This window comes from Arvicola amphibius, chromosome 7 (genome assembly GCF_903992535.2).
Source record: "Arvicola amphibius chromosome 7, mArvAmp1.2, whole genome shotgun sequence".
Classification (NCBI taxonomy): domain Eukaryota; kingdom Metazoa; phylum Chordata; class Mammalia; order Rodentia; family Cricetidae; genus Arvicola; species Arvicola amphibius.
This window is the reverse complement of record NC_052053.1, coordinates 131,244,241-131,257,608: the sequence shown is the minus strand read 5'-3', so window position 1 is coordinate 131,257,608 and position 13,368 is coordinate 131,244,241. Positions and strand designations below refer to the sequence as shown.

Genomic DNA, 13,368 nt, shown 5'->3' with positions numbered 1-13,368 from the left:
GCGAGCCATGAGGTCCCTGGGAGGGGTGCACAGGTCCCTGTCTCACCCACCTCTCCTTCATATGACCCAGCTGGAGTCATTTCAGGCCTTTAGGTTGGATCCACTGCCTCGAGCTTAGGGTTTCTAACTCTGAACTTGCATGAAGATCACCTTCATCACGGCTATTGTCTGCTACTGCATAATTTTCATCCTCTTTGAAAACTAATCTTCCCAGTTTGACACATACAAATTTGCCATTTTGAAAGCTCCAAAGGTTCTAAATAAAGAAATTCTACATAAGTCCTCTTCCTCATAACCGTGATTATTGCGCCCATCAGCACGACAGTTTATTTTAATAAGTTAGCCCAGGTTATTTTGGTGCCTGGTGATAAGAATAGGCCTAGGAAAGGAAGGGGTTTCAGTGACCGAGGCCTTGACAACACCAGTGCTTTCAAGAGAGATTTAAAATATGATGTCACTTTCTAAGGAAAAGAAGCACGCCTGAAGATGAAAGCTATATAGCAAATTCACAAGCTACGTTCTCTCCAGAGCTCAGAGCACTCATTGACTGTAGGGGAGCAATGTGGAGAAACAAAAGGCAATTTCATTAGCGCCTCAGAACCTCACAAGTAAAAAGAGCCCCTAAGTCTCACCTTGAGTGTTGGTTTCCCCGTTTGCAACTTGGCTGCCACAAAGCGTGCCACTTCCTGGCACACCTAGAAGAGAGACACAATACTATAGAGCCCCTATTGATGGGTTTTCATTGAGGAATTTTCCCCTGCTCACAGTAAATCTTATTAGAAAGGATAATGTTGAAATGGGGAAAGAATAATCCAAAACGGGATTACTGACGATTAAAATCTCACACTGAATGCTTTGTTAGAGATAAAGCAAGATTAAATTGTCTTGATACAGTTAAATTCTGCAAATATAGATTTAGAACTACAGGATTTGACAGAAACACTGAACACGAAAGGAAATTCAGATTGACAGAGGTTGCAACAGATACCCTAACAGAAGCATTTAATTCTTCCTGTATGATGCTTACAAACAGAATTAAAAATTGTAAAATAATATCAGCAAAATTAAGGAAATAAGCAAGAATTATCAGAAGAACAGTCGCTAAGTCCCTTACTAATCATCTTCTTCTCTGAAACCTCTTGAGCTAGGCTGCCATAATCCACACTGCTCTACTAAGGGAGAGGGGAAACCTAGCAGGGTGCTGAACGTGGCCTCATGAACTCACTTCAGAAAACGGATTGCACTGAGAAGCATGGAATCCCAAGGGGTCACTCTAAATACCAACCAGTCCCATGTGGATGGCCCAGACTATGATCTGGAGACAGAGGGCCCAGTTTCTTTTTCTTTCTTTTTTAAAACTTCCTTTTTGTTTGTTCTTTATGTCTTTCACATCATGCATCTCCATCCCATTCATTTTCCCACATCCTCCCTGCCAAAATAAAATACAGTTTAAGAGAAAAGGAGAAGAAAGTTAAACTCCGTCCTGTCACGGAGGCTGTAGTGTCCCACAGTGTCCCACAGTGAGCACTTTAATCCACATATTTTTACTTTCGAGGGTCCATTGCACAGTCATTGTCCTGCTTTGAGGCCTCTGGCTTCTGCTACACTGTTGATGCTGGCCCACAGTTGAGGCGGATGTTGGGGTGGGCCAACTCATGACCCCGGTTCTGGACTTGGGGAGTTGTTGGGTTGGTCAGCCCGCCAGCTCTTCCTTGTCTTCACCCCCAGGGTGAGCTCCCCATCATTGCCTGGCTAGCTCACTCCTTGCAGCAATGAGCAAGGGGGTAGGGCCAGTTCTCCTGCTCTCACATCCCCAGAGTCAGGGCTTACCCACGTACATCATCAGAAAAAGCTCTACTGTGTTGCCCAGGTACGGTGCGGGGTCCCACTCCCAAGTGCTGCAACTGGTGAGGGACAGGAGCCGCTCTCCTCCTCTTACCACTCCAGGGCCAGCTTTCCCACCCACCTCAGCCATAGGGAAAGGGCTTCTCTCCCCTGCCTATGCCGCATATGGCAGATGAGGGGCAGGTCCATATCTGCCATGCTCAGGTTCTGGGGTCAATTCATCCCTGCCCCCATCAACAGGGTCGCTGTGCTGCCCAGACGAGGTGCAGGACCAGCTTTCCCAAGTGTTGCGCTGGTGTAGGGGAAGGTCAGCTCCCATAGCAGCTGGAGGTGGTGGGGCAAAGAGGGAGGGCATCTTTCCTTCACCTGCAGTACTACATCGCAGACAAGGGAGGCGGTGCCAGCTACAGAGGGCCCAGTGTCTGTTAGAGGATAATATCCTGATACTCACTGAGGGCGTATGTGTAGAAACGGTCTGGTTGAATGCACTCAAATGAACCATTTAAGGCAGCCGTGAAGGGGCACCACCCATTTCTTTAGGTATCCTCACAGACCCTCTCAAACCAGAGGACTTACTTGGCCAGCCTGATCTCCCGTCTTCATATCACTCTGCCTGCCTGGCCCCATTCCCATGCTGTAGTTCCCAGCTTTACCTCACGACCCAGGTCGTATATATTCTCCTTGCCTCTTGTGTGGGCCTCGCCTGCCTCACACACTCCTGCCACAGTCACCAGTGACCTCCGTCTAGATTGTAAAAACTTAAAAAAATCTCCAGGTACCTGCTCTACTGTCACTTGCACCTTACACTAACGGCTTCTCCCATGAACCCACGACATTACTGAGCTTCATTCAGTGAGGGAAAATTTCAAGACAGATGTATCATTGGGCCATTCGCAACCTACACTCAATGAGGGTGTGGTGGTTTGAGAATGGCACCCACAAGCGAGCCCCAATTAAATGCTTTCTTCTACGAGAGTCATCTGGCCATGGTCTCTTTCATGGAGGCCCAGGGAGGCCATTGTGTGAAGCTATGAAAGGGAAGCCTGGTTTGCCTCCGAGACCTCCAACATGTTGGAGATGCCAGAGCCACAGGATACCTGCCAAGCAGAGCTGTTTCTTCATGTATCAGCTGGCCCAGTCTACTGTGTATTACTATGTTAAAGTGTTTCCAGCTGGGGCAGTTTCAAATTCACGACCCAGTGAACAGTAAAAAGAGGAAGGTCAATAAATATTGCATGTGGTCCTTTCCCACTCTGCCTTCTGAGAGGAAATGATAGGCTAAATGTTAGGAGAAGATTTTCATTTCTAAGAATTCTGGTGGCTCTTCTCTATGAGACAAACCCCGTGAAATAAAAATGGATGTCCCTTTTCTGTAGGCGACAGAGAAAAGTACATTCTGGAAATGGGTGCAGTGGTGTGCAAGGAGCAAGGGAAGTGAGAGCGACCAGAAAGGCCATAAAGAAGCTGAGGGAAGATTTCAGGAGCCAGAGAGTACAGGCAGACCATCACTTGAAAGGTGGAGGAGGATTTGAAGATTTGGTGATGTCCAGGTCTCTTCCTTAAACTTTCTCCAGGAAGTGACACCGAGGTTAGGCTCTGGCCTCTACACACACACACACACACACACACACACACGCACGCACGCACGCACGCACGCACATGCACACGCACATGCACACACACGCACGCACAGGATAGTCAGGACCAAATTAGTTAGTTAGATTTTAAACCTGCTGCACTAGAGGCATGTTCTAGCAACTGTCCAGCTTCCTCCTCCTACCCTGAGGCCCTCCGTCTTACTCAGTTCTGTTGCTGTAAAGAGATATATGACCACGTCAACTCTAAGAAAACATTTAACTGAGGGCTTGCTTACAGTTTCAGAAGTTTCATGGCAGGAAGTGTTGTGGCACATAGGCAGACACAGCACTGGGTAAGGATCTGAGATTTCTACATCCCGGTCAGTTCACCTCTCAATTTAATCAATTCTGGGGTCCCTGCTGGGGTCCGGTGCTAGCCCAGACCCTCAATTATTTCTCTACCAGACCCCAACATAAACTGTCTCTCTCTGGACCAGCGTGGAGGAGACAAGATTCACGTGGCTTCATCGGGAAGGAGATTTTTAGTGTCCCTCATGAAGTCCTGAGTGTACATCCTGAAGAATTCCTCTCGTTTATTCTCGTTTATTCTCCAAACAGTCTTTATACCAAAAATTAACTTAGGGAAAATACATTAGCATTCTGTCTCCTAGGTAACCAGGTGAATGGCTTTTCTTCACGTACACAACTACCTGTCTGCTCTGTATGCTAGCTGTCACATAGGCTTGAATCAGCATCTCTATAAGGCATCCTCCAAATTACAAAGGAGCAAAACACCCTGACTTTTTGTTAGGTTAGTGACAGCCTGTCTGGAAGTTTATGTGACTCTTCTCAGGTGTGGCCTATGGCTTGATAGCTTGGTTGCCTATCATATAGAAATATGGGCCTACAGGTCCCTCCTAACAATCTATTCCTACCAACATCTCCCTCAGCTCCCGAATCCCTTCCACTGTCTCGGATTCTAAGCCTCCAAACGTCTCTTATTGAAAACCCATCACATGCATTTCTTACCTGTCCTCCCCTCAAACCCTCTATATTTATTCATTTCCAAATACTCTAACATTCTCCAAATACTCTACATTCCTGTCAAAAAAAAAAAAACTCTTAAACATCTCCTCCCCCATCCCTCTCATAAACAAGAGGGTCCTTTAACTTTTACCTACATTTTTTATAGGGATGGAAGCTCCTTCCTGTCAGATGGCCACATCAGACTGACTCCTCCGTTATCACTATTCATCCTCACCCCCCACTTCCTGTCCTATCATGATCACCCATTCCCCATAAATCTCATCTCTCTTTTAACTCTGTCCAAACGATTGCCAAACGTCCATCATAATCGACTCCCCTAGATTCATTAGCTCTCCAGACGCCCTCAAACATCACTCTATGGACTGCTATAGTTGTTAATAAAGAAGCCAGAATTATACAATGGAAAAAGAGAAAACAACTTCAACAAATGGTGTTTGTCTAACTGGATGTCATGTAGAAGAATGCAAGTTAATCCATATCTATCGCCCTGCACAAACTCAAATTCAAGCTCAGCTATACTGAACTTCAGAGAAGAGAAAGTGGTAAATAATCTTGGATGCATTGGGACAGGAGACAACTTCCTGAACAGAATACCAGTAGCACAGGCACTAAGATCAATAATTAATAAATAGGACCTCATGAAATTCAAAAGTTTCTGTAGGGCAGAGGACAGCACCAACAAAACAAAATAACAGCCTACAGAATGGGAAAAGATCTTCACCAACTCCACATCTGACAGACGGATGATCTCCAAAATATATGAAGAATTCAATAAACTAGACATCAACAAACCAAATAATCCAATTAAAAAATGGGTTACAGATCTAAACAGACTTTTCAACACAATGTCAAATAACTAAGAAACACTTAAGGAGATATTCCTAGCCATCAGGGAAATGCAAATCAAAATGACTCTGGGATTCCATCTTACACCTGTCAGAATGGCTAAGATCAAAAACACAAGTGACGGCTCGTGCTGGAGAGGACTTGGAGTAAGAAGAACACTCCTCCACTGCTGGCGGGAGTGCAAACTAGTACAGCCACACTGGGAGTCAGAGTGGTGGATTCTCGAGGAAACTGAGGAGCTTTCCTTCATCCATCACACAGCACACTGGCTGCTCTTTTTATTTTTTCCAGATGAAGATAGTTTTATCTACTCACTCTGCATCCAAATTAATCGATTGAGAATATTTTCAAAACTCTTTCTTTTCTCCAGTCTAATTCTAAATACCTCAGAGGACACAGTTTCACATGTTTTAGACCACTCTGAAATGACAAACTCTGTGAATGTTTTTAGATTGAATTAACAGGCTTGCCATTACATTCTATTTTACAAATTACCAAAATCAGGGACTGAGCATGTTTTAGTTTTTCAAAATATTAATTATAGGTATAAAAGTTCAACAGAAGCCCATGGTTAATTTTCTAGCTATCTAGCTCACTGAAAGAGTTGAATTAAGCTTCTAGGATATTAGGTGTCTATTTTTGCAGTTTAAGCAACAATTGCTTCTATTCAATGCCTTTGATGGAAGTGGACTGGTATGTTAATTCTGTATAAAAAAAATCAACAAAGCAGTTACATTAAAAATTTTGCTTTTCATCATATTGAGTGAGGTAACCCAGACCCAGAAATACAATTATAATATGCACTCAAACATAAGTGGTTTTAAAACATAAAGCAAAGAAAACCAGCCTACAAACCACAATCCCAGAGAACATAGACAACAATGAGGACCCTAAGAGAGACATACATGGATCTAATCTACATGGGAAGTAGAAAAAGACAAGATCTCCTGAGTAAATTGGGAGCGTGGGGACCATAGGAGAGGGTTAAAGGGAAGGGAGAGTCAGTGAGGGGAGCGGGAAAAATGTAGAGCTCAATGAAAATCAATAAAAAAGTTTATATTTTAAGTTCCATTTTCTTCCTAGCACCCATATGGCAGCTTACAAGTGTCTGTAACTCTGGGCCTATGGGACAGAACACCCATGGCAAAACACCAATACATGTAAAATCAAAATAAATTTTAAAATTTGCTTTCTTTCATTCATTTAAAATTCTCAGGTTTGAGGCTAGCCTGGTCTACAAGAACTAGTGCCAGGACAGACTCCAAAGCTACACAGAGAAACCCTGTCTCGAAAAACCAAAAAATAAAATAAAATTTTCAGGTCTTGGTTGAGTCTCATTTTAAATTCCCATATATTATTCATTTTTTGGTACCTTTTTCTTTTGAGAAAGTTTTCATCTATTTAATTTTATCTTTGATCATGTTAAGAATTTCAGTTTAGAGCCGAAGAGAGAGGGCTTAATGGATCAGAGGGCTTGCTAGGCTGGTTTGCGGGCCCGAATCCGAATCCCAACACCCGTGTGAAATCCCAGCACTGTGTAGACGTGGAGGCCACAAGGACACACAAGGACACAGGGCTTTACTGGCTGTCAGTCAGCTCTAGATTCAGTGAGAGACCCTGCCTCAAGGCAGTATGGTGGGGGGTGATAGAGACACCTGATGCTCTTCTCTGGCTCCTGTGGGCGCACCCACCCACATACATGTGTATGTACATGTACATGCACACATGTGCAAGTACACACAAACACATACGTGTGTGTGTGTGGGTGAACATATAGAATCCCTAGTTAGGTGTCTCACAATCCTGTGTTCCAAGCTGAGAAGTGAGGTAATATGAAGAGGATGAAGGGGCTGAGCTTTTCTCTGAGGCATGCAATATTTGTGGTGAAATCTTGTCCTACACATCATTTTCTTTCATTACAGCTTCCTGTCTGTAAGGGGACTTTCTACAACCTCCACATTAGACCATGTGTAAGGCCCACTAGAGCTGCTGGGGACACCGTACTCCTGGGCTCAGGATCAGAGAGTGGGTGGTAGTACTCTTCTGCTCTTTGGTTCTCTCAGGTCCTCAGTGAGGTTGAGCGTCAGTTCCCAAAGCAGTAATCTCTTCCTTTTCCCAGGTATCCACCCCCTAAATGGGTACCCCCAAATGGGCATTTCCTCTGGTTGTCTCCTGTACAAACAGCTGTTACGTAGATTTTTATTTTAAGGTCAGCCCAGAATGGTGAGCCCAAGTAATCCTTTTTCCTTAAGTCATTTCTTGCCCATTTCTTTGGACACAGCAAGGAAAGTAACTAAAGCAAAAACTGTTGTTTGCAGCACCTGTCAAAGATTCCAGTGGTCCCACTGTCCTTCATGGAAGAGAAGACGTCCATTTCCTGTCCCTGCATCCAATCTACCCATCACCTTATCTTTAGCCATCTTTAGTGAGGAATGGTATTTTAGCTTCTGTTTCTTATGAACTTGGCAATTTTGTAAGAGTAAAGATCAATTATTTTGCAGACAGCCATTTAATTTAGGTTTGACTGGTTTTTCTTTATTTTATTTGGCTATCTAGGCTATTCATTTCTTATAGAAATCCACAAAAGTGATTTTTGTTTTACTGAGTACATTTTTAAAAATAACTTTTTAAGTTTTATGTGCATTGGCTTGAGGGTGTCAGGCTCCAGGGAATCTTGAGTTACAGACAACTGTGAGTGCTGGGAATTGAACCTGGGTCCCCTGGAAGAGCAGCCAGAGATGCTCAGCCATCTCTGAGTACATCTAGTGGAGGTCATATTGCCTGTCTCACAGCTGGTACTATTATGAGAAAGCATCGTTGAGACTACCTGGGAAAACTAAAAACGAAAAGTTCCCTTTAACTTTACCAGGTGTTGTAATACCACTGTAATTACGTTCCTGGACAATGGTGCCTATCATTGTTACTATTGCCGTTAGAACACGTAGTAGGGAGCACACATACACAAGTACATATAAGTTTTGGAGAAGAGTTAGCTTTATTACACTGTGTCCATTTCTGTGGGGTTGTAACTGAGGAAAAAAGTAACATAGTAATCCAATTGGTTTGCATTATTTCTCAATGGTCTAATCTGTGCATTGTTCATTTCTCTGACCATCTTCCTTTGCTTCTGTGGGTCTTCTTTGAATCATTACACCCATAAGTTACCAATTTAGTACAGAAATCATATGAAATGTGTGACTTGTTAGGTGAGAGAGGCCTGTGGGAAGACTAGAACAGCTGGTTAGAGTTAGGGCTATACATCTGAATGTCTGTGACTTTCGTGATTTCCTTACTGTAGATAATCACGAGTTTAGAAACAAAATCATTTAAGATAACCATAATAAAAATTTCCAGTCCAAATAAAAAAAAATGCCACATTTTATTTTTGCTCTTTACTTCTTGAGGAAAGTTTCATTAAGTCAAGCATGATTTCACCAATGAGAGGGGCTTGGTTGGTAATCAGATCTGAGCTCTTCTTTCCCAGCTGCCCCAGGAGAAAAGCACACAACCCGAGTCTGCAGCAGAGTCTCTAGTTCTCCAGGAGACAAGCACACAACCTGAGTCTGCAGCAGAGTCTCTAGTTCTCCAGGCATTCCTGGAGGAGCAGCTGGTTCAGAACACTGCTCCGTTTCAAAGCGCGCAGCTTGGATGTATCTTCACTGATGACAGGGACATTTTCTTCACGCTCTTGAGCAGTGAGGTCACTTTCACTGTCAGACAGTGTACACAGAAGAGTGTCATTCTCGTAGGTGGGGAAATAATATCTGGAAGCAACCAGAGACACACCGAATAACCAATGAGCAAAGTTCCCAGAAGGTGTCTAAGTGCTGAGTGCACACCGTGACAGCTTTGGCACGTCCCCTTACTGACACTTTCACAGCAGCAAACGCGGTGCAGGGAGACAGCCCCGCTGCTTTCCCCGACCCCTCCTGTGTGACCTGAGCCTGATGGGCTCCGGCCTTGCTAGCGGCCACTCAGCTCAGTTGTCTATCATGGGAAGGGCCGCTATCAGTGCAGGCAACCTGCTGCAGGACCAGGCCGCTCTGTTACAGCTAAGAACAGCAACCCCATTCATTTCCTCAAAGTCCCGGCTCCTTCCCAAATGCTAACTAAACTCAAAATGGCTATTTTTCCCCCAAAGTAAACTTTTTAAACACCCAACAAAAGTATAATGATGACTGGTTCCTTCATCATTAGTCTGTGTAAGAATGAAGAACAGGGTGCCAGTTCAACAGACGGCTGACTCTGGCCCTCATAAACTGGAGGTTTTCCAAACAAGGAAAACTATGGTGATTTGGCCAGAGTTCTATGGAGGCCTAGTTTAATATCCTCTGAGGATGCTGAAATATTTAGGCAGCTAGCATCCCACTCCCTCTGCTGATGTTAAGAATGATGTGAGAATAATCACAGAAGGGTTAGACTTGGGAAATTTGACAGAACGTATTTCAATAGGTTCATATCAAAGAAGAAATGTGTACTGTTTTTAAAGTGCCAACCAATATGGAATATGTACACCAGAAGCTCCATGATGTACATGTCATTGACATAGCAATTTTTATCTAAATCGTATAATTAGGTAAGTGCACAAATACAGGCATACAATTATTTATTTTATTATTACTTATAATAAATAGCAAAAGGTAAGAAACAACCTAACAAGTTAGAATATACTATTCAATGGGATATCTGGCAGTCATTAAAAAAGACGGACAGATGAGCATCAGATAGGGAAAGGTGCTCGGAATATTTTGCTAATAAAATATAATTTAAAAGTCTGTATCTACTTCGATACCGAACTATAGCTATACATGACTACCCAACTAAGTTACAGAATAATAGTCATGTCTTTCTAAGTTATATAAACTTTACAAACTCATACCTTCCAGGTGGTTTCACACGTGTTTCTGAGTTTAAGGAAGTTAGGTAAAGGACACAACCAGAAGGACAGGGCACAGGGCCGCGTCCAGCTCAGCAAGACTTACTCCAGTTGGTCCCACGTCTTCCTGTCAGGGAGTAGGGAGGCGTGCTTAGCTTCCTCCATGTGGGTCCTCAACTCTGTCTTGGATCTGAACTTCACATGGCAACCGTAGCATCTGCACTGGTGAACTTGCCTTCGGATGAAGTTGACCAGCTTCACTTGCTGATAGAAATTTAATCCTGAAAATCATTAGACAACCTTCAGCATTATCTCTGCACTGTCATTAACTTATTTCCTTTAAAAAACTAAATTTATTTTAAATTGATACATGAAAGCTTAAATATCCACGGGATATTATGTGATGTATTGAAAGCCATACATTCCATAATGTTTACTATTTTTATAATGAGTACATAACAAATCTGTTGCTACAATTCTTATAGGAGATACTATCCTAATTAACCAATGTAGGACTTAGATGCTGTGCCCTAAGCTAACCACGTTCCATGTCTTAATACATTTGAACTTCCAAACCATCACCACATAGGCGGAATCATTACTCGTTAGGAACCCGTTCATGATCTTGCAGCTGGGAAGTGGCGGAGGCATGGAGCCAACTGTCTTCATAACACACATGCATATCTACAGGAGCGGCAACACAAAGGCACATGTCCGGGAGCTCAGCAAAGTAGCCAGTGTGCTGGATATATTAGGTCCAGTAGGAAATGCGCAATTTATGTCTCAACATCTAATCCTTCCACAGCAGTCACCCCGAGAGCAATATAATTGGTCACATCTGTACCCACTAATGGTAGCTATTCTGCTAAGCACTGCAGTGCATATTTTTTGTGCACATGGTTCTGTATTTCCTGCCCTGAGGTCTCGAGTCATATAATCGGTAAGTGCTGGGGTCGGGACACTGCCGTAGGCCGACTTTCAGGAGCTGAGCTCTTATCCGGCGTGGTAGTGCACACCTTTGATTTGTGTTTGAATCCAGCCCCGATTTACATGGCAGATTCCAGGCCAGCCAGAGCAGCATAGTGAATGAAGCCCTGGCTGAGAAACAAATCAAATAAATCATAATTAAAATCCCAAGCCCCAAACAATCCAGGCTCTTCCTCCTAGCCTCTTCTTGTATTTTATTAAAGCACCCATATATGTGGGAGAGCAGAAGACAGTATGTGAAATTAAAAACAAATCTTTGGAGATTACAATTGTTTTAGCGAGTTCTCGTACCAGTGCCTGCACGGAGACAGACATTCCGACAGTACACGGGCGCCATTCACAGGACAGTTCACAAGAGCCCAGCATCACGGAAAACTTCTCAACCCAACTTACCGAGCTCTGACTTTATTCTGAGGAGATCAAACCCATGTGTGTCCTAAAAAAGAGGAATATATTTGTAAGCATATGAATTATTTAATCTTCCTGGCTGAAGTTATAAACAGACATCTGATTCACAGGGGCTTGAGTTTGTTAGGAGTTGTCTGAGTTCATCATCATCTGCTTTAGCAATCTTCTGATTTTCACTGCTTCCCTTCGTGGTCAGCAGTTCTCTAAAGTGCAATCCACAGACGTCACACAAATCAGTTAAACATTCTAATTAGTTACAGCTTATTGATGTGGCTTTTAGTTTACCAGGTCTGAAATAGCTAGGCTGATGAAAGTGTGTGCTAAGGTGTGCTGGTGTACACAGGGCATCTGGACCAGGATTCCAGAATCAGGTCTTGAGAACCAAAGGCAGGTGATGTTTCACGCGTGCCAGCTTCCGTTTGTAATGTCACTTCCCTCTTGTCACCAACCATGCTTCCTTAGGACTGCCACTTGTCCCCGTTCTCCAGCTGTGTGTGTAAATGCTCAAACTACAAGCTCACAGAAAGAAAACCTAGTTCACTGTGACAGCATACGGTGCAGGGCCGCTGGGTGCAGGACGCTCAGGCATTCACGACATGCTACCACCAAGGGTGACTGAACAGGATCAATGACATCTATGGGAATACCAAAGAGGTCACTCCTACATGGTGAGCTATCTATAGCTCTACATATCTCTACCCTAGTGGTATAACTATAATAACTCCTAACTTATTATAGACAAACATTCCTCTTTCTAGATTTGTCCAGGTCCTAGTTTTGCTCAACTAAGCACTGTGTTTCTAAATAAGGAGGCATCATGTAGAGTGAAGAAGAGGTGTCAACCATAGAGAGTGAGCTGAGAAGGCAGGGAGAGAACGTGAGAACTCCTCAGAGGTACCCTGTTATTATTAGTCCCGAGTTGTAACACTGTCATGCATCATTATATACTCTTTCTTCACCCCAGAATTCAGCTAAGGGTCACAGTCACATTCAGGGAGTATCTTGGGGGTACACTGAGGTAATAAGGTTCAAAGTACTAGTGTCAAGCTTCACCTTCATATAAACATGATACCCAGAGGGCAAACAGAACAGGAATGTGCCTAGGTTTCTTTCTAATTTCTGGTTCCCAAAGTGGCTCTAAACCCAAATTATATCCAGTTCCACTCTTGACATTTGTGAGTAGCAAGTCCTTTGTTCTTTCTATCTTACTCAACAGCAAAGAAAGCCAGAAAAAAAAATCCCCAGAAGCCACTATATTTGGGTATTGCAATTGCATGTGCAGTTCTCAACCTCTTAGCTAGAATTACCAGGTGAGCACCTCGAAGGTGGGAGCAGAGGCCTGCGACAACCTAAGTCAGTGGTCCCCTGCTCATTCTGGTACTGCCCCATGCTTGTGCTCTTGGATGAACCCGGCCTGTGCCTGCTGTCTCTCCAGGGCACTTTCAGGAATGGAATATGACTGGAGGATGTGTGCTTTAGTGTCCTGCCTGTCTCCATGGCAACATTAACATGCCTTGACAAAAACAAAACAGTAAACCTTCAGGGAGAAAGGATGAGGCAGAAGCTGACACACACTGCTGCTCAGTTCTCTTGTCTCCCGAATCTGGGACCCAGTCCCCAGAGCGTGGAGATGTCCACAGTTAGGGTAGGTGTGCTCCCAAAGTGGACCTAAGCAAGAAAGGCCCTCAAGCATGCCTGGAGGCTCCTGTTAGGGGCGCCTAGGTCCTGTCAACTTGACAATCAATATAAACCATCACACTGAGTAAATGAGGGTCCAGCGAG

The 13,368-nt window shown here is 43.7% G+C and overlaps 1 protein-coding gene across 1 annotated transcript in view; it reads right to left on the bottom strand.

Moving 5' to 3' along the window:
* Positions 1-8,675: 8,675 nt before the first annotated feature.
* Positions 8,676-13,368, bottom strand: part of Znf277 (zinc finger protein 277) — a 94,689-nt gene continuing 89,996 nt past the window's right edge. The window contains exons 10-12 of the mRNA XM_038336628.2: positions 11,572-11,614; positions 10,298-10,472; positions 8,676-9,079 (exon numbers count right to left, since the gene is read on the bottom strand). Of these exons, the coding sequence (XP_038192556.1) occupies positions 8,893-9,079; positions 10,298-10,472; positions 11,572-11,614 (405 nt within the window). The 3' untranslated portion in view covers positions 8,676-8,892. The remainder of the gene's footprint in view (positions 9,080-10,297; positions 10,473-11,571; positions 11,615-13,368) is intronic.